Source organism: Anarrhichthys ocellatus, unplaced genomic scaffold, assembly GCF_004355925.1.
Source record: "Anarrhichthys ocellatus isolate YVR2014 unplaced genomic scaffold, GSC_Weel_1.0 scaffold3, whole genome shotgun sequence".
Classification (NCBI taxonomy): domain Eukaryota; kingdom Metazoa; phylum Chordata; class Actinopteri; order Perciformes; family Anarhichadidae; genus Anarrhichthys; species Anarrhichthys ocellatus.
In genome coordinates, this window is record NW_022280033.1 from 4,401,086 (window position 1) to 4,421,490 (window position 20,405).

A 20,405-nucleotide genomic window follows, 5' to 3' on the forward strand; every position below is an offset into this window, starting at 1 on the left:
CCAGAGATCAGTGCTGTTGTCATCTCCTGAAACACCTCAGCATTAACCTCTTGAGTCCTGAAGCGACCGAGCTAACACACTGATGACATTATTTCCAAACCTGGGCAAAGAAAATGACAACAAGGAACTAAAAAAATCACATGTTTCATCACTTTGAAGACCAATTGCTGTGGTTTGCAAATGTTTCCAAAAATGTTATCACTGACATTCACAAACAATGGAAGATGGTCTAGTATGAACTTATTTAGTGTTCTTTAGTTTGTCATGGTTGTTTATCAATCACCTCTGTACACAGCTTGGTCCAAATAAATTGAAAGATCACAGAGAGCTCTGTGAGATAATGATGGTTTAATAATGAATCGATATACAGACAATCCACAGATTGATTTCTATGTTGGTCGATTGACATTTACACGAGCAGATTCTCTGAAAAGCAAAGCTTCTTCAAGACAAAGCAAACGCAGCATCCTCCACTAAGCCGTTTATGATCCTTGAAGCACAGACCGGTCCATTACGCACTAATAGCCCATGGCTCTGCTTGGTAATAATGAGATCTCAATGTGTCCCGGAGCCATGGAAACAAGAACATACCAGTAGAGACCTTGGTAATAATGGGAACGTGTGCTTCTGTTTTTCAGTGGGTGTGAGCCTGTGTGAAATCCTGCAATTAACTGGAGTGTGTGCACGTGGGAAAGTAATCCAGAGTGTGTTAGAGATGCTGTTAACACTCATCTGTTGCCATATCAACTACAGCATCCCCACTGTTAGTGAGCTGGCTCAGTGACTGACTGGAGGGCTGTCTGGCTGGTCAGCTGTAACTTCTGGACAAGAAGCAAGGTCACTGATTAACTGACAGTCAAACAAACTCTCTGAAGCACATAGAATCCATTTTTTAGAAACATTTGGAGAGTTGGAGGAGCTTTTTGACAATGTGAATAAAATATAGACTCAAGTGGGCAGTGGTTGATCAAATCAATGAAAATAGAGCCACAAATTCTTGAAAAATGAACTCAAATGATCTAAATCTACACAATCTAAATTATGTTATACAATGATGTATGTATTATGAATTATCATCATGGTTGATCAGTGTGTTTATAAATGTTCTTCCAAGCTGAAAGGTGATCTTTATGAGGCAATCCTGACACCTAGTGGTAGGGATTACAATATAGATAAACAATATAGGCTTATTTGAGGCTCACAAGCAGCTGCTACCTCTTCTCTTACATTAGTCTACTTCCAGAGATGTCTACATTAGATGGGTAATTGAGTTATATTGCCTTTAGGTGTACCAGTTACTGACATTTCTTTTTCTTACATTTGAGAAATACATTCTGAGCATATGACAATTGTCTAGCATATGTAGCCTGGTAGGTAAAGGGATTAAATGTTTGACAATTCAAGTATCAGTTATTTACATCCCTGAAAAGAATGTTGAAGAAATGAAACACATGACACTCTAAGTTTTTGCATATGTGACATTCTGAAGTCAGACTCCATGAATTGAAGCTGAAAAACGTCAAATTTAGCATCAAGTCCAGTGTTCAAAGGGGTCAAGAACAAACAAACATGCTCATGTAACGTTATTGAAATTCATGACATTTTTCCACGACTGCTTCAAAAATGTAACGGCGCTAGTCAACTTTGCTCGTTACTGTTCACGATAAAAAGCCAATACTTAATCCATAATCTGTTCAACAAGCATGAACATGTAAACAAAAGTGAAACCTAATTAATTTGGCTCTGTCAGCAGTTTCTCTTCCACTGCTACTACGTTTACACAAGCACAGAAAGCATGAGTTTATATAGTGACATTGTTGTTGTAAACATTACTGTTGCTGCTCTAGAAACAATATATAGTTATATCTAAATCATAAAGAATTTATAATCCTGTTCTCCTGGTCGAAAATAGCAGTTCTGTTTCTCTGTTTGTACTGATTCCTACCAATATCTACGCATTCAAATGTCCCGCCAAGTACTTCCTGGAACTACCGGAAGTCTACATGAATCACGTGACGATCAAGCGTTTTTGAACTTCCGTTGACGCGACTCCCTCTTTATACGGCTCTGCATTTTGACGTTACCCAAGCACCTTGGTCGGTCCAATCAGGAGAGGCGTCTCTACAACATACTTCCGCACACGTGACTTAACTGACATGGAAGCCCCCATGCGCGCATCCGAACTGTAAAGGCACTGACTGTCACCCCGATACCTTTCTTTGTTCTGTTTTCGTGTTTCTGCAGATATGAGGTATTTACTCCAACTCGGGCACTCGTTTGCACGCCTTCACGTCCGTTTATGTCACCAGAGTGTTTACAGCAACCACGCAAATCCACGAGGACTGGTAGTGGACCTTGGGGAGAAGTAAGTTGACTTTCCCGGCTTACTGTCTCTTCCAGTAACCGTTAACAAACAGGGCGTGTTTTATTTTAGTTGTATTTATTTACTGCTAGCTAATTGTTGCCCTCTGTCAAAGTGTATTCATTGCTTATGGATCCTCACTTTCTCTCATGTAGCTCTTAACCAGACCTAGAACAGACTACTGGGATGTATTGGGAACCAGAACACAGGGTCACACGATGCCACCTTACTGCATGTAATACATGGTTTTAGTCTGTACGACATTTTTGATGTGTTGTGGTCTTTTTTCCCGTAGGAAACTTGAGATCTCTTCAGGGAGGTTTGCTAGATTTGCTGATGGATCTGCTGTGGTACAGGTACAAAACAATGTCAACAGTTGCATCAAACAGGTGTATGGATTGGCAGCAGCTGGAAGTTGCTTGACATCCTTTGTGATCCACATTCTTCATACTATGTTTGCATTTTACTTTAGACCTCATTGTTGTGGTTTTACCATTTCTTCTACTGTCTACTATTTATATTTACACCATCAAGTGTCTGTCCGTGCTCTGGTGCTGTATGTTTCACATTCATAAGACCAGTGTACAAATAGCTCATAGATTAACCCAAAAAAACACTACTCACCTTTTGTTTATGATAGTTTGGTTGAACACAAATGTATTTAGGAATATGCACCCTGTACATGAGCGCCTATAGAAACAGGTAGACAAGTCAGTCACACATGTAGTCCTTCACTGCTTAAAATGTAGTGAAGAAGACTTCAGTGTGTTGTCGGGCTAAACCGGCCAGTTCCAGATGTTTGGTGCTATATGTCTTTTCTTTTTATATCTTTTTTGGTAACCGCTTTCTCTTTTTGAAGCTGGGCGATACCTCTGTGATGGTGACCGCTGTGAGCAAAACCAAACCTTCTCTGTCTCAGTTCATGCCTCTTGTGGTATGTTCTCTAACATTACAGTAAAATTCCCACCATGTCTTTGTTATTAGACTGTGATTGTGTCGTTTTTTTTGTGCTTGTTCAGTGAAAACCTGTTACATCTGTATGTGTAATCTAAATGGGTTTGGTTGAAGAATCATTAAGTAGTTAGAACATGTTGTCCAGCCTGGCTCCCATCAGTTTCCTGTGACTCTGTTCACCAGAAGTAGAAACTTGAAAGATGATATTTGTGAATGAACGTCCACTCTGACTGACAGGTGGACTACAGACAGAAAGCAGCTGCTGCGGGTCGAATCCCCACGAACTATTTGAGGCGAGAGATGGGCACCACTGACAACGAGATCCTCACCAGCAGACTCATAGGTGAGTTGATAAGAATGTGTCTTTTGATGTGTATGCCTTTAATGTAGCAGGTCTGTGTGCTGATGTTGTAACTGTGACTCATACTTTCCTCATGTTGCTCAGACCGGGCGATCAGACCGCTGTTCCCTCATGGCTACTTTTACGACACTCAGGTCAGTTCAGGTTTTTTTTTTTACCCTTATGTGGTTATAGTTTCACTCGCTTTTTGCTTTTTGAAGTAAGGTGATATTAATGTGTACGTGTGTCCATGTGTGTGTACGTTCATGTCTCCTGAAGGTCCTTTGTAACCTGCTGGCAGTTGACGGCGTCAATGATCCAGATGTGCTGGCCCTTAACGCAGGTGAGTTGAATCTCAGCCATCCTTGTTTTTCCACAGAGCAATAGTGTTTTAGATCCTTAGCTTAAACAATATTTTCTTTTGTCAAAGCGTCTGCTGCTCTATCCCTGTCTGACATCCCCTGGCATGGACCCATAGGTGAGGAACACACCATAACAGATTTAGGCCTTTGCACATATTTACATTTAGTGACCTTTTTAATGCCTTTTTTCACTCATCTCTTCAACTTCAGTTCCTGGAATGTTGTTGTTCATTATATTAAATCTAGCTTGTGCGTCTTTTGTTCAGGTGCCGTGCGCGTGGGCATGGTCGATGGAGAGCTGCTGATCAACCCCACTAGGAAAGAGATGACGTCCAGCACTCTTAACCTCATCGTGGCCGGAGCTCCCAGCAGTCAAGTGGGTAAGATGGCGAACGCTGTAAAAGTCAAAGAGGAAGAAGTCCTCATCTAGGCCTCTATTTATAAGGTGGGAGGTACTACCATAAGTGTAGTGAACCACCGCTTGGTGCCTCTTGTGGAGAGGAGGGCAATAAGCCTGCACTTTCTAACGCCGAGCATTCTGCTAAAAGGAAACTCAATAAAACAGCTGACAGTAGTTTAGGCTTCACAACCTCTTTATTTACTGCTCTGGGTCAATAGGATTCTGGTAGTTTGTCCCCTGCCTGCAATAATCCATTCTAACCTTTTAATGTACAGAGAGTAATGTATATCTGTTGATATATTTAGTTCCCTGAGGTGTCGATGTCATCGCCACAGATATGCAGCTCTGTGTCACAGGTTATTAAACCCCCTTTCAACTCTTTGTTTGATGCGACTCTCTGTCTGCCAGTGATGATCGAGGCGTCGGCAGAGAACGTGCTGCAGCAGGACTTTTGCCACGCGGTGAAGGTGGGAGTCAAACACACCCAGCAGATCATACTGGCCATCCAGCAGCTGGCGCGAGAACAGAAGGTCACCAAGCGCACGTTCAAGGTCTTCTCAGCCCCGACTGACATGGTGGAGCATGTTCGGCAGTAAGACCAGTGATGAAACTCAATATCATTTACAAAATGAGACAAAACAAAATTCAGGATTTTTAAAAACTTTTCCTTTTCTTCATCGCAGGTCATCTTCCAAGAAGATCTATGCTGTCTTCACTGATTACACTCATGATAAGGTGAAGTCTCACATCCAGATGTTGTCTGTCAGTTTTCTGTTTCTTTAATTGATTTAAAGCAGCTAGAATCGCTAATGTTTCTCTTCTCTGTGATACGACAATGTTTATGTACCTCTTGATTAGTAACAGTAATAATCTCATCATCATCTTGTTTTAGATTTCAAGAGATGAAGCAATCAACAAAGTCCGACTAGAAACGGAAGAGGACCTAAAAGGTAGATCATCTTCAGTGTTTGTGTTGCATGGAAAGACTTTCAAGTAAGCTGTTTTTCAAGCATTGTTGCAACCCCCTTCACACAATAGCTTTATAACATTTTCTGTGTACTTAATCTGTCAGCTGAAACATGTCATTTCATGTCCTCCATGTGTAGAAAGGTTCCCTCAGGCTGACCCCTATGAAGTCATTGAATCCTTCAACACTGTGAGCAAAGAAGTCTTCCGCAATTTAGTGCTGAATGAGTACAAGAGGTAAGCCCTGCCCGCTGTGACATTACTGTATATTCTCATGACACAGGATGTGCCTTTGTAACTGTATTTTTTTTTATTTGACGTGTTGTAGGTGTGATGGGAGGGAGCTGATGGCTTTAAGGAACATTTCCTGCGATGTGGACCTCTTTAAACCGCTGCATGGCTCAGCTCTGTTCCAGAGAGGACAAACACAGGTAGCTACGGAGCAAGTGAAGCTAGATTTGTAAGATACATTTTGTTGAAAGAAGAATACCATTGTGTCCAAATTTGATGGAAGAGATAGAGGACTGTTGTTTGTTTGTGTTTTCTACAACTGAAAGATGAAATGCTGTGTTTGATAATGAATGCAATAGCAGGAGGAGGGGGACCAAAAGCCGCTCTAGTCTTTTAACAAAGAACGCTCGGTCCTCTTCCTTTTTTATTTTTTTTTATAGGTGCTTAGCAGTGTCACGTTTGATTCCCTGGAATCCAGTGTCAAGGCAGATATTATCACCACAGCTTTGAGGTAAATTCATACTGTTGACATTATCAGGACAGTTCAGATACAGTTGGCTCTTACTTCTTTTATTATCTGTCTATACCTGAATGTCAGTGCACACAGGGCTTCATCCAGTGTGGCAGACTAACATACACCATTAAACCTATAAAGTCTATAAAAGACAATGTAACCAAGGTCTTCCATTCATTTTCTTTCTGCAGCGGCATCAAATCCAAAAATTTCATGCTTCATTATGAGGTGAGTCATATCCTGTTTTCATTTTTAAACTCACTATGATTATTAGATCTATGATTCTATATCTTAAAGTGGAGGTGAAATGAAAAATGTCTTTTTAATCCTTTTAGACCACACCCCTGATCATGTTTTGCATATTTAACAATATATGCAAATAAGAAATGTTAATATAAAAATTAAATCACCTTTTCTTCCTGTAAAAAAACAAAATATGAAGTGTGCTTCACCGCCCAATTTCAACCAATGACTGCGTAAAAGTACAGACGCTAAAGACACTCTAACTACCGTTTCATTGGGACTTTAAAATCAACATTGCCTTTAATTTCAGTTCCCTCCATATGCAACCAATGAGACTGGGAAGATGGGAGGCATCAACAGGAGGGAGCTCGGACACGGTTTGTGTTAAATTTCTTCTACTTGTATTCAGGGTCTGCTGACCACTCACTCCCAACAAGAGTCATCTGGACATAGACGTGTATGTGTTTGTGTGTACTGTATGTGTATGTATTTGTTCATGTTTATGTGTATGTATTTGTTCATGTTCAGGGGCCCTGGCTGAGAAAGCACTGAGACCAGTCATTCCTAAAGACTTCCCTTTCACTATCCGGGTCACTGCTGAGGTGCTGGAGTCAAACGGTGAGTTTGGTGACACAGTTTCTAAAGAGTAGAAGCACCACAGGAAATGTGTTCACTGTGTGGCAGAATGTCTCAGACAGGATCCTCTTCATCTTCTCTCAGGTTCTTCCTCGATGGCTTCAGCATGTGCAGGCAGCCTCGCTCTAATGGACGCAGGTACTGCATGAAATGACTCTTTTACAGTTAATAATCTCCAGTAAAATTGTTCATATTTATTATTTTTTACTTAACTTTAATGCTGCAGCTTCCAACACAACTCAATATAGCAGACCATTATATCTAGGATTTATATATATGTAATCTAAATTATGTTGCATTAACAGTTTATAATTACATGATATCTAAAATTCGTACTGCAGTAGCAAATATTTTAATTGTGCACTTAATAAATACTGAACACACCATAAAAGTTGACAAAACATATATTATTTTTTTTTAAAAACACATTAAAGATGGATAACCAGGATAGGGTCGCTAGATTGGGTTCTGTTTCAGTGTTTTTATTGACATGTAGTAAAGTGCTTCTGTGATAATATGTCGCTAACATGTCGATCTGTGTCTCCCAGGTGTTCCCATCTCTTCTGCTGTGGCAGGTGTAGCAGTTGGCCTCATCTCCAAGGCCAACCCGGAGAAACCTGCTGAGATGCAAGACTACAGACTACTCACTGATATTCTGGTACGTACAACGTGTGATTAACCATTCATAAAAGGAAGAAAGAGTTTAGGACATATTCCTTAAAACGTTCTAACTGATGCCCCCACTGAATTATATCCTAGATGGTGGATATGAGCTGATTATTGTTTCCTCACCAGGGAATAGAGGACTACCTTGGAGACATGGACTTCAAATTGGCAGGGACAAACAAGGGCATCACTGCTTTACAGGTACTGTGTCTGATAACTCATAAAAACACTTTTTGTTTCACTCAGACACTGAAAGCGAAATATATTTACCTGAAAAGATATCCGTTTTTTTGTGAATTGTGATATCGGGCTGTATAAATATAACTGACTTGACTTGTTGAGCTCTTAATGCTACTTTAGCTTTTGTCCTTTGGTTCATATGTTACACTCCTTTACACTCGTTTATTTGACCTCCAGGCTGACGTGAAGATCCCAGGTTTGCCTCTGAAGGTGGTCATGGAGGCCATCCAGCAGGCCACGGGTGAGCGGTGAAACTGAACATTTAAAAGAAAGAAATACGTGTCAACATGTTTTTTGGTGGCTTGATGGACTTTGTTTCAATATTATTATGTTCCAGTGGCAAAGAGGGAGATCTTGGGCATCATGAACAAATGTACAGCAAAACCCAGAGAGACAAGGAAAGAGAATGGACCTGTTGTTGGTAAGCTTTGAGTTTAAACATCCGTTGAGTATGTACACGCATGGACTAGTAACTATGTGTTAGACTAGTTGAGTTAGATAAGTAGGGATGACAGCTGGAGGTTAGACACAATGAAGACAGGAGGCCAAATCAAGCTGCCGAGTATCGGTTCATAATTTAACATGAATACTGGGCTTCCACAGGTATGCACATTTTACTGTGTAAAGGGAACTGATGTGTGCGAGTTTTATTCTGTCTTCAGAAAATGTCCGGGTGCCTGTTTCCAGACGAGCTCGCTTCGTCGGTCCAGGCGGCTACAATCTTCGCAGGTTACAAGCCCAAACGGGTAACGAGTTATTTAAAATTCATATATGACTGAATCAGAAAACCAACCAGGATCATGATATCTTTGTGAATGAAGTACAGACATTACAGACATTTTTTTTTTTTTTTTTTCTTCTTGAGGTGTGACAATAAGTCAGATGGACGAGGAGACATTCTCTGTGTTCGCTCCAACACCAGGAGCCATGAATGAAGCCCAAGACTTCATCAGTGAGATCTGCAAAGATGATGTGAGTCTCCACGGCTTTTAGGAGCCTTTTACACACTGCACATTGTAGAAAAACTTCAGTTAAACCCACAACAAAAAGCACTTGCATGTATCACCATATCACAGTGGTCTGAACATGAGGCTGTTTGCACGTGCGTGTAAATTCATGGCTCCGCACGCGTGTATGTGCATAAACAAACATGTGTCTTTGTGTTGCAGCAAGAGCAGCAGCTGGAGTTTGGTGCTATCTACACTGCCACCATTATTGAGATAAGGTAAAGCAATATATTGTTGACTGTAAAACAGTATTTACATGTTTAAACATGTTTACCTAGTAGAATTGTATTCATTATCAATGGATATATCAAACCATCTAAAGCCTTTTCCTGCTCTGCTTCAGGGACATTGGTGTGATGGTGAAGCTTTATCCCAACATGAGTGCTGTCCTGCTGCACAACTCACAGCTGGACCACAAACGGGTCAGTGGGTTTGTTTGCTTGCGTGTCTGTGTTTGAGAATGAAATCATTACTTAAAGGTAATTTCTTTGTAATTTCCCTCTTTTAGATCAAACATCCAAGTGCTTTGGGTTTAGAGGTGGGACAGCAGATACAGGTACGTGTCACTAAATACAGGCTGTGTTGTCAGAAGTAGCCTCCTGTGTTCACGTTCTGGGCTCATTGTCTCTTGACTGGACTTCACAGGTCAAGTACTTTGGACGGGACCCAACAGACGGCAGGATGAGAATTTCGCGGAAGGTGCTCCAGTCTCCTGCTGCGACGGTTGTCAAGACGCTGAGTGAGAAACAGAGCATCTCCATGGGTCCAAGCGACGGCCACACGACCAGCGGCGATTTGTGACACACCAACACAACGACTTCTGGCTTTGCCAACAAAGTGGATTCAAACCGAGTCGATTTTTTGCTACAAGACGTTTCTGTTGATAAATCGACCAAACCAAGAGCAACAGTACATAAAGAGGTGTCCCCTGCTGTCGTGGGTACGGATGTGATTAAACGGCACTGGAATAAACCGTCGCTCATCAAGTGCAGCGTCCTGCTGTCATCGGTGGATAGGCACCGACTGAAAAGAACACTGAGCGGGAGACTCATTTTAAAGTTTTATTTTGAAGTGTACTCGTTTTACGGTGTCTTGTTTTCGGATCGGCCCCCTCTGTTATCATTGACAGCATCGAGCAGTAAGAGGGTTTTCTTTCAGCACTTCCTCCAATGTCATCTCGCAGCTTTCACCGTGCAATGTATCAATGGTTTCCTTATTCACACGTGCGATAATACTGCTCTTGTGGTATTGTGAGATTTCCATATTTGGTGTCCGCTGTGGCAGTGAGTCCTCTAAGCTGCCAGGATCAGGACATGGACAAAGAAAGCAAAGTGGGAAGAACACGGTGTACAGTTATATTCAAATTTTTTTTTTTTTTTTAAATATTCCCTTGAGTTTTGCAGTATATGTGAGTCATCTGTAAAAATTACTGGTTGCTTTGTAATGTTAAAATTCACAACCATTCACAAGTATAGCATGGACACATAAAGGAACCAGACTTCTATGTCGCACAATATTCAGATGCCAACAAAGAAATACACTTAAGTGCCAGAAATTGTCAAAAATAATCTGATGTTTGAGAGTTTCACACACCCACGTGATGTACCCTGAGTCTTAAGAGAATTGTGAAATGCCTACGTTCCCAAATTCGCTCTTGCGCTAAGCATATGTTGTAAACTGAAAAAAGTATTCTGAATAATTCACAAAACAGTCACTATCAGTTGTATAAGATATCTTTGTGTAGGGGAAGAACAGTACCTACTGCAGCACGGAGGATTTTTTTTTTTTTTTTTTTTTATAGGTTGGAGTACACTTGGGATGCTCAAATTAAACTGAGGTTGTATTGAAATCATTTGTGTGTCTGTTTGGCTTACTGGTCCGATGGCTGAATTTTAAGCTTTCTGGTCCCAGATGTTTGGAAATGAATTCACTCACAAATTCACTCTCAAAAATATCTGTGAATAATTTTAGCCATTTCAAATAAGATAAGATAATCCTTTATTAGACCTGCAGTGGGGAAATGTACAGGATTACAGCAGGATGGTGCAAACAAGAGACGTAGTAAAAAAAACAAGTATTATAAATAAGTAAAATAATCCACAATAACTAATAGTGTATATACAGACAGAATAATTGTGGTATTGCACAGTGTATTATTTGTAACTTTCTGTGACATCTGTCCACATAAAGTCATCTGCAGGTAACTGCTGCTGCTATGACTTTTCTTGCCTGTAGGGGGCGCGTTAGACTCCTCGCGCTGCGGTTTCGCCATTGGATGACGTCGCTCGGAGGAGGAGACCCCGCGGCAGTTAGCGCTTGATTGACGTCGAGGAAGAAAAAGAACACAAGATCGGATTACAAGATGGCGGTCTGTGGACGTTAGCAAAGAAGGCCGTTAAGAGTTGTTGTGTTCTCTTGTGAATTTTACTGGTTGATAACAGGGCCCTCCTGTCGAGCTGTTTCACCTCGTGAACGTAATGTGTTTATGAATCGGCTACCGATACATTCTACGGCTATTGTTAAACTTTACTGTAGACGTGCATGTTTTTATATAACATGCGGGTGGAAACAAAGTTAACAGGTCGAGGCTAGGAAACCACCAGACGTGGTGTGAGGTGATTAGCTTGTTAGCTAGCCTGCTAGCTCCGGCTCGGTTAACCATGTCGGACACTCGGCGGCGGGTGAAAGTGTACACGCTGAATGAAGACCGGCAGTGGGACGATCGGGGCACCGGACACGTCTCATCTACGTTTGTTGAACGTCTGAAGGGAATATCGTTATTAGTTCGAGCAGAATCGGACGGTGAGTTCACAGTTAGCACAGCCGCATTGATGCTACAGTTAGCTTAGCGTTAGCACGCAAACTTATGGTTGTTCGGACAGAATACAATTGGCCACTATGTGTACTTTGGTTATCTTATTAGGAATTGTTTCTTTGAGCTAGCTCTTTGAAGCCGGTGTTTCATAACCGCCAGAACAACCAGTAGTATGATTGCCTTTAGATAAAAGGCTAACATTTACTGAATAGCTGGTGCTAGCAAGCTCGTTAGTATAGCAGGCGATCTCAGTAGCATGGGGGGCCTTCAAAGTATTGTCTTAAATGTACAAACTTCTTAGTACTCGGGTTAATAAACCACTATCCACGCAAAGATCATCCCAAAAAAATGATTAACACTGGAAAAGGCTGATTTAGCGATATTAATCCCAGCTGTTGTTAGTTGTAACGTAGTATTTGTGCAACATTATTTTATTCATCGTTTCACATGCTTACATGCTCTCTGACTGCCACACAGGTTAATTGACCTCAACCTTCAATAATTGGTCACGTTAGCTGTGTGGTTATCTTTGTTGTGAGCATTGCCTCTATAGCTCGGAGATGAAAAAGTTACCCAAGTCTTTGTGTTTTTAGGATCTCTACTATTGGAGTCGAAGATAAGCCCGAATACTGCATATCAGAAACAACAGGTAAGAATAGATAACCTGAGCCCGGATCCGCTACAAAAGACATGCCCGTGCAAACCTCCAGTATTTCCTAAATTAGAGTGTGAAAATGTAATCATTTCAACATTGAGGCCTGTTGCTTGACAAGTGCTGCTACACAGATGCAGTGCAGACAATGGTAATTCAATGTCTGGTCCCAGTGTAAACCTGGTCCCAATACCAGCGAACTTGTTTTTCACCATTTTAACAGTCGGCACAACGAGATACATTTGTAACACACATGCCACCTGGTTTGAGATAATAGATCTGACTGTGGACAAAGTAACCACTATTAATTTGAAAGGACATCAAAGGCTTGAAAGAGCTTGTGTGTGTGTGTGTGTGTGTTGTGTGTGTTGTGTGTGTGTGTGTGTGTTGGTAATATGTGACTTCTTACTCTTCTTGAGGCTTGTTTTGATAATGCGACCTCTGTGAGTGTGAGTGTGCGTGTGAGAGAGAACGCATGCAACTGTGTTTGAGTGTGTCCTGTAAATACGATAAGCATTTCTTTGTATACAGTTTGATGTTTCTATTTCCTCCTACCAGGACACACTGATTGTCTGGTCGGAAGCAGATAATTATGACCTTGCCCTAAGTTTCCAGGAAAAGGCGGGCTGCGATGAGATATGGGAGAAGATTTGCCAGGTAAAGCAAATCCAGTTTTGTAAATTTCTTGTTTACTGGAGGGTACACAAACAGCAGTGGTGCTGGTTTGCTGAGCTCTATTGACACTACTGCAAGAGGCAGTACATTAATACTTCTAGTTTAATTCCTTACTTCATATCTGCCAACTATTTATTTCCCAGGTTCAAGGCAAGGACCCGGCCCTGGACATCACCCAGGACCCTATCGATGAGTCGGAAGAGGAGCGCTTCGAGGAGATTCCGGAGACGAGCCACCTGGTGGAGCTCCCTCCTTGTGAGCTAAGCCGACTGGAGGAGATCGCTGACCTGGTTACCTCTGTCCTGTCTTCGCCCATCCGGAGGGAAAAACTGGCCCTGGCCCTTATGAGCGAGGGCTACATCAAGAAACTCCTGGGTCTCTTCAGAGTATGCGAGGACCTGGACAACAGGGAAGGCCTACATCACCTCTATGAGATTGTCCGTGGCGTCTTGTTCCTCAACAAAGCGGCCCTCTTTGAGGTGATGTTCTCTGATGACTGTATCATGGATGTGGTGGGCTGCCTCGAGTATGACCCAGCGCTGGTTCAGCCTAAACGGCACCGGGAATTCTTGACCAAGACGGCTAAGTTTAAGGAGGTGATCCCTATCACGGACTCTGAGCTGCGGCAGAAGATCCACCAAACCTACCGGGTGCAGTACATCCAGGACATCATCCTCCCCACGCCATCTGTTTTTGAGGAGAACTTCCTGTCCACACTCACCTCCTTCATCTTCTTCAACAAAGTGGAGATTGTCAGTATGTTGCAGGTAAGGGTCCAAACCAGGTAACATGTATTTTTCTTGAAGGCACATTTATCAACAAGCCACTGTCTTTTCTGTACCAGCTTTCATTTGCTGTTGAACAGCTTACAGGTGAACATTTCTGTATCTGCAGTATTTTCCTAAATCTATAATCAGTTGCCACTGACTGAAAATTGTGTAAGCGACAAAAGCTCATGCGTGTGTGCATCGAGTTTTGTCTTGTGACAGTTGAACTATTAAAATATACAATAATAAAAATATTTTTGAAAGGTGTTTGAAAGATCTATTGTACTGCTTGTAAGTGGATTTCTTTATGTGAGTCAGGTGTTAATTGATAATAATTTGTACCACACAATCGTATTCATGATGCAAACAGTAACTTACAGTCCAACCATTTCATATTCACGTTTTCTACATCCTATGATTGTATTTTAGGGCTTTAAGAATCATGGGTTCCCTCAGTGTTTTTGATTCTAGTTGATGCTAAAGTTGAATAAAAAGTGTCCAGGATTAAGTTGTGTATTCCCCTTTCTGTTTATTTTTGGATTTTACGCCTTTTATTTCTTCAGTAGCTTGATTTCTTAACCCTTTTTTGTTTCGTGTGCCAAAGGAGGACGAGAAGTTCCTAACGGAGGTCTTCGCACAGCTCACAGACGAAGCCACAGAAGACAGTAAAAGGAGAGAGCTTGTGAGTCAAACAGTTGTTAAATCTCCAGGCCAGATGTTGTGATACTGTGTTTTTGTGTGGAAATGATTCATTCTGCAGTCTGCGATGCTACTTCTGTTGCACGGGTTAAATATTTACTGCCCGGTTTTCCTTACTGCTTTTGATGTCAATTACCTCTTTGTCCATTGGCTACAACCGCTTTGGCAACATTATTCATTCAACAGTGCAGACTGTCACTGAGAGGGAACTAGGAAATAATTGATTCTGTTCATGCAGTTGTCCTTTATTCTTTTGAAACGCTTTGTATCTCTGTGTTTGAGACTAAAAATAAATTCTCTCACTGCTCTACACATGAAACAATGCTTGGGAAAAGTATTTTTGCCACTGACCTTTAACCGTTTGCTTTTAATCTGTCTGATCAAATGTTACATCTTTTTTTTTTTTCTGTACATTTCAGGTGAACTTTGTCAAGGAATTCTGTGCTTTTTCACAAACGTTGCAGCCACAAAACAGGGACGCTTTCTTCAAAACTCTGGCAAATCTCGGCATTTTGCCTGCGCTTGAAATAGTCATGGTATGTTCTGCCCGTTACATGAATTTGTTGTTAATAAAACAGTTCCTCGGTTTATCACACTCCATGTTTGTCTTTTGCTTATGAATAATCCAACTGGGGAAACATTTTGTTGTGTAGAATTCTCTTTGTTCTGGTCTTCAACTCCTATTTTCCTCCTGTGCAGGGAATGGACGACCTGCAGGTGAGGGCAGCAGCTACGGACATCTTCTCTTACCTGGTGGAATTCAGCCCCTCCATGGTCAGAGAGTTCGTCATGCAGGAACCACAGCAGACAGACGACGTAAGCCCAGTTTCATGTAGCACAGCGTTGATGTACTGTCCCCTAGTTGATTGATATTTGTATGAAATATTGTATAGTAAGTGATGTACAAATATACCTTTTACAGTATTTCTCTCATACATTTTTTATAACTCTGTGCTGCAGCAATTTTACATACAATTTATGTGCAAAAATACTTGCACATGGCAAAAAGCTTTCCCAAATGAAAGCCTGAATGTGCACGTGAAGCCTTACAGGCCCTTAGAGCAGCAGACAAGAGGCAAAGAAAAAAAACTATGCTTTGTCTGTATTTGATCTACTAGTTCGATACAACCCTCTTTTGTTTTTCTTCCACTTGTTCTCATAGAAGTGGAGCCTGTATAGTTCAGGGAATCCCTAATCTTTCTTTATAATAAATGATCTTCTAGTAGTGTCTGGGTTGCATACTGTGTCGTGCTAAAATCTTCGTTGAATTTCTCTTGTAATCCTTATACACCATCAGACTGAATGTGCATCATTTTATTTTAACCGTCTTCTACTGTGTGTATTTTCTCTTGTTTGCAGGATGTTCTGCTGATAAATGTTGTGATCAAGCAGATGATCTGTGACTCTGACCCAGAGTTAGGAGGAGCTGTGCAGCTGATGGGTCTGCTCAGGACGCTCATCGACCCCGAGAACATGTTGGCTTCCACCAATGTAAGCAGAACTAACACACACACACAACGGTTTTAATGGTGACATGCAGTATAACCACGTATTGATGGCCAGGGTCATATTTTACATCATATTTCCCATAATCGTTTTGCCCCCAGACACACTGGTACATTTCAAACCCCTGTTGGTTTGGTCCAACATTAAAACATCAACAGCTTTCATGAAGTCTTCTTTGTTTCCTTACAGAAAACCGAGAAGACAGAATTTCTGAGTTTCTTCTACAAGTACTGCATGCATGTCCTGACTGCTCCTCTGCTGGCCAACACGGCACATGACAAAAACTCAAAAGGTGAGCTGGGGACAGAGACCTCACATAAACCGGAGTGTTTCAGACTGTAAGGTAAACAGAGAAGTTGACTGATTTATTCTGTGTCACGGCCTTTTCAGATCTCCAGGAGGGATCAGCTAAGATCAACCCCGTCTGTCCAGGTGAGTGTTACTCAACATCAACCATCAGCCCGTCAAAAACCTTGACTGGGGATTGTTGGTATTGGCGCATAGTTACAGTAACATTTGAATTCTGTTTTAGTCTCGCTTTACTTCCACCTCCACCCACCACATAGGGATAAAATAAATGACCATGTGCTTCTTCATAATGGCTTAAATGATGAAGTAGCTGTAATGTTGAAGTACTTTCCCAATATAATTTCATCGTCAACAGCTTAATGTGAATTTGTGGAAATGTTGCGTTGCTCATTTGCTTTGTTTTTTTCATTGTTTTGTGTAGACAACTTCCAGACAGCTCAGCTGCTGGCACTGATCCTGGAGCTCCTGACCTTCTGTGTGGAGCACCACACGTATCACATCAAGACCTACATTATGAACAAAGACCTGCTCAGGAGAGTGCTGGTGCTCATGAACTCAAAGCACACCTTCCTGGCTCTTTGTAAGTTCACACGCCATTTCTTTCCTTCTCAGTTGTCCTACTTTATGAATGAACTTCTTCTAAGTGTACAGTCGTGGGTTAACTGTATCTGAGCTGTGGGTCTGCTTTATACATCTCGCACTATTGAACGATCTTGTCTGTTTTTGTCCAAGGTGCCCTGCGTTTCATGCGCAGGATCATTGGTCTGAAGGACGAGTACTACAACCGCTACATCATCAAAGGGAACCTGTTTGAGCCCGTCATTAACGCCCTGCTGGACAACGGCACCCGATACAACCTCCTCAACTCAGCCATCATAGAGCTCTTTGAGTTCATCAAAGTGGTGTGTAGATACACAACACATGCACCTTAATGAGATGTGTTGGGTGGGTGCACGTAGCACTCAAAAGTGGATTGGTTGTGATGTTCCACCATTTGTCTTCTCTCTCCAGGAGGACGTTAAGTCTCTCATAGCTCACATTGTGGATAACTTCTACAAAGCACTTGAATCCATTGAGTACGTCCAGACTTTCAAGGGCCTGAAAGGCCGGTACGAGCAGGAGAAAGACCGGCAGAGTCAGAGACTCAGCAGGTCAGTGGGCTGATGGGGACATAAAGGTCAGAGCAGTGGTTGTCTTAGAGTTATGAAGACATGAAGGAAGCTAATTCTGATCACCTTTTTCTCTAGATATCGCAGAGACGCACGGTCGATGGACGAGGATGAGGAGTTGTGGTTCAATGACGACGACGACGATGATGACGGAGAGGCCGTGGAGAAGAGCCGAATGGAGGATGACTTCTCTGACAGCTACGGCAAGTACATGGAAGCCAAAAAAGGTGAGCTGCTCCGGTGTTGCTTCACGTACAGTTTCCCCTCCAGATTGCAAACAGTTTGCAGCACCTTTTAAGTTTGATATTTACAATCTGTGTCACTGCAGGAGCTGCCAACGGAGCGAATGGTGCCAACAATAACGGGAAAGCTGCCGCGATCCCACCTGCCTCACCAGCCCTCACTCCAAACAACAGTTCAACTTCCTCCGTCAAAACAGTTGCACTTCCTGCCACACCAGTAGTGAAGGTAATGACAAGCTGCAACAAACAGTAACACTCAGAAGGACATCATCTTATGCCTTGCTTGTTGCTTCCTATGTGGCCATTTTTCTCACTGTGTTGCTCCTCTTCCTGTTTCTCCTCCTAGACGGCTCTGGTCGGTTTGGTGGACTACCCCGACGATGAGGACGAAGAGGAAGAAGAGGAGGAGGAGGAGGAAGAGCAATCTCCGAGGAAGCGGCCCCGCCTGAGCTCTTAAGGCTAATTGTCCTCTGTTTGGTCGTAGTGGACGGACACTGAGTCCCTCCCATTCCTCCCTCCTCTGGTCGTCTCATTGGTCCTCGGCCTGCCTGTGCCACCTGTCAGTCTCGCTGAGGAGGCGGGCGAAGACAGGCTCCCACCTCACCCAGTCCCTCCCGATCTCTGCTGCTCTTTTCTCCCTCAGTGGAAGGAGAAGGAGAAAGAAAGACAAATCAGTCTGTTCCTTCAGCCTGTTGATTTTACCTCTTTTTTTAATAACGGCCTCATCTAGAAGATCCCAAAATCCCCCTTTCTTCCTCCTGAGGGGGAAACACATGGACTCTTTGCAAACTCACCCCTCCTCTCTTCCACTCTCCTGCTCTCCCGGCTCTGACCTCCTCCCGAAACAACTTCCTCATCCTACGTACCGACCAGAGGCTTCGGTGAACGTAACGTTGCCAAGGCGGTTCCCCGACTCTGCTCTGATGCTGTAGCAACAGTAGCAAGGTAGCTGCGGTACGTCAGCCACGCCCCCCGCAGGAACCCTCGCGTGTCCTCATTTCAACTCTCCCTCCCATCCTTCTCCAACCCCAAACCAATGAGCCCCAGAGACAGAGGAAGCCAGAACACAACCAGCCGCTCAGTTAGGCTAGCATTGCCAGCCGCCATAGTTATAGGAAGCTTGACTGGCTGCAGCAGCGAGGGCCGCCCTGTCACAGAACTGATCACGTTTGTCCGGGGGGAGGTAGAGGGGATCTAGGCGACATAGAAGAATTAAATGAAATGTTGAAGAGACGAGGGAGGTCACAAATGTACCAGGACGAAAAAAAAACTCAGCAGTTTTGAGGCTTAGATCCAGAGGAGCAGGACTCAAACCTACAGAAGCCATGGCGCCAATATGGCCAAGGCACACACACACACGGCGTCTCACACACAGGACTGCGTATGCCAGAAATCCTGTATTTCATGACTTTGTTAAAAAGTACTGTACAGATGTTTTTTTTATTTTTAATCATTTTTCCCTGATCTGATTTTCAAAGGGGAGAGAGGATACCTACCTACCTGTGTATTTTTGTTGTTGTTGCACAAAAGGTGGGGGTCCCTGTTCACCCCTTCAGTCCAGTTCATTTGAGTCAATGTAAAATGCTGGTTTTAAAAAATAACGTATTAAAACTGCAGTAAAGTCATTTTTGCAGCCAACATTTCGAGGATGTCTGGAGTTTTGTATGTTAGTGGATTGAAGAATTTAGTGGCCTCAATACGATGCACACCGTTTTGTTTTAACTGGGTGATGAACCTGAGCTGTTAGAGTAGATTTAGGGCACACTCTTGTTTTCAGAAGGTTTAAGACTCCGCCCCCTTCAGACTAGACTAGGGTCAGAGTTACCCACCACGTGTGAGCGCTGTAACGCTGCTAGTGGTGAAACACCAAGGCGCCAGAATGTTAAACGCCTGTTGAAGCATAAAAACAACTCTCCAGATCAAAAATACGTTGAAGGAATATCTTTCTTTTACATTTTTTCTAAAAGTTTAGTTCATATTCTATGATTGGATGAGCTGTTTATTCTCCCTAGTTATGAAAAGATGATTTAACCCCAGAGTTGATGCAGTTTTTCGAGTCAAACTGTTGCTTCAGTTGAGCATTTCTGACAATGCAGAGGTTTGACGGTTTGTTGTTGGGTTGAAACATTTCTCGTGTTGTAGCGTCTCACCACAAGCACACAGAGGCCGGAGAAGGGAATCAGAACTCACACAGACGTCTGTCCAGAACCTCTGAGTCATGAGCCGCCGCGTAGGAGCACGTGTAAAAATATTATTGCCAATAATGTGCTTTTCAGGAGTTCAGTCGTATACGAGCAGCGGATTGTCTGTCAGCGTCACCCAACAATTTCACTGTTTTTGCCCCCCCTCTCTCTCCCCTTGATGAATTTGTACCAAGTGCATTTACTACCACTATCCATTCTTAACATTTGTATGAATTTATTTGATAAGTTTTGAAATTAAATGTGACCCTGACATTGAACTTGTAAATCTGGCTTTTGTTTTAATAATTTACTGATTTGGAGCAACAAAATAATCAAATTGTTTCTGAATTATTCCTTTTGAGTCCAGATGGTTGTATTTGCAAGCAAGTTTAGATATTAGAGTGGAATACAATTTGTACAAATTTTACAGCAAGGACTCGACATGTTTTTGTACCAGGAAAGTGATT

General features: G+C 42.4%; 2 protein-coding genes across 2 annotated transcripts; both read left to right on the forward strand.

Annotated features, from left to right (window-relative positions):
* Positions 1 to 2,152: 2,152 nt before the first annotated feature.
* On the forward strand, positions 2,153 to 10,753 carry pnpt1 (polyribonucleotide nucleotidyltransferase 1). Its single transcript, XM_031841946.1, has 28 exons — positions 2,153 to 2,365; positions 2,658 to 2,718; positions 3,222 to 3,296; positions 3,554 to 3,659; positions 3,762 to 3,811; positions 3,936 to 3,999; positions 4,087 to 4,134; positions 4,285 to 4,398; positions 4,827 to 5,010; positions 5,102 to 5,153; positions 5,311 to 5,368; positions 5,525 to 5,621; positions 5,713 to 5,815; positions 6,056 to 6,126; positions 6,321 to 6,357; positions 6,683 to 6,749; positions 6,901 to 6,990; positions 7,093 to 7,146; positions 7,557 to 7,666; positions 7,804 to 7,875; positions 8,092 to 8,155; positions 8,252 to 8,335; positions 8,577 to 8,660; positions 8,780 to 8,886; positions 9,084 to 9,139; positions 9,265 to 9,343; positions 9,430 to 9,477; positions 9,567 to 10,753. The coding sequence occupies exons 1-28, from the start codon at positions 2,247 to 2,249 to the stop codon at positions 9,720 to 9,722; spliced, it is 2,310 nt and encodes a 769-aa protein (XP_031697806.1). The 5' UTR covers positions 2,153 to 2,246; the 3' UTR covers positions 9,723 to 10,753.
* Positions 10,754 to 11,260: 507 nt separating this feature from the next.
* On the forward strand, positions 11,261 to 20,224 carry ppp4r3b (protein phosphatase 4, regulatory subunit 3B). The gene is made up of 16 exons (XM_031878353.1): positions 11,261 to 11,723; positions 12,330 to 12,385; positions 12,947 to 13,045; positions 13,207 to 13,830; positions 14,435 to 14,512; positions 14,949 to 15,065; positions 15,229 to 15,345; positions 15,889 to 16,020; positions 16,225 to 16,327; positions 16,426 to 16,467; positions 16,766 to 16,924; positions 17,077 to 17,246; positions 17,356 to 17,495; positions 17,592 to 17,740; positions 17,842 to 17,981; positions 18,102 to 20,224. The coding sequence occupies exons 1-16, from the start codon at positions 11,582 to 11,584 to the stop codon at positions 18,210 to 18,212; spliced, it is 2,379 nt and encodes a 792-aa protein (XP_031734213.1). The 5' UTR covers positions 11,261 to 11,581; the 3' UTR covers positions 18,213 to 20,224.
* Positions 20,225 to 20,405: the final 181 nt, after the last annotated feature.

Coding starts and splice junctions, on each gene's coding strand:
- ppp4r3b (XM_031878353.1), top strand. CDS start 11,582: ATGTCGGACACTCGGCGGCGGGTGAAAGTGTACACGCTGAATGAAGAC. Junction 12,386..12,946: donor CTGCATATCAGAAACAACAG/GTAAGAATAGAT, acceptor TCCTCCTACCAG/GACACACTGATTGTCTGGTC. Junction 13,831..14,434: donor AGATTGTCAGTATGTTGCAG/GTAAGGGTCCAA, acceptor CGTGTGCCAAAG/GAGGACGAGAAGTTCCTAAC.
- pnpt1 (XM_031841946.1), top strand. CDS start 2,247: ATGAGGTATTTACTCCAACTCGGGCACTCGTTTGCACGCCTTCACGTC. Junction 3,660..3,761: donor CCTCACCAGCAGACTCATAG/GTGAGTTGATAA, acceptor CATGTTGCTCAG/ACCGGGCGATCAGACCGCTG. Junction 4,000..4,086: donor TGTGCTGGCCCTTAACGCAG/GTGAGTTGAATC, acceptor CTTTTGTCAAAG/CGTCTGCTGCTCTATCCCTG.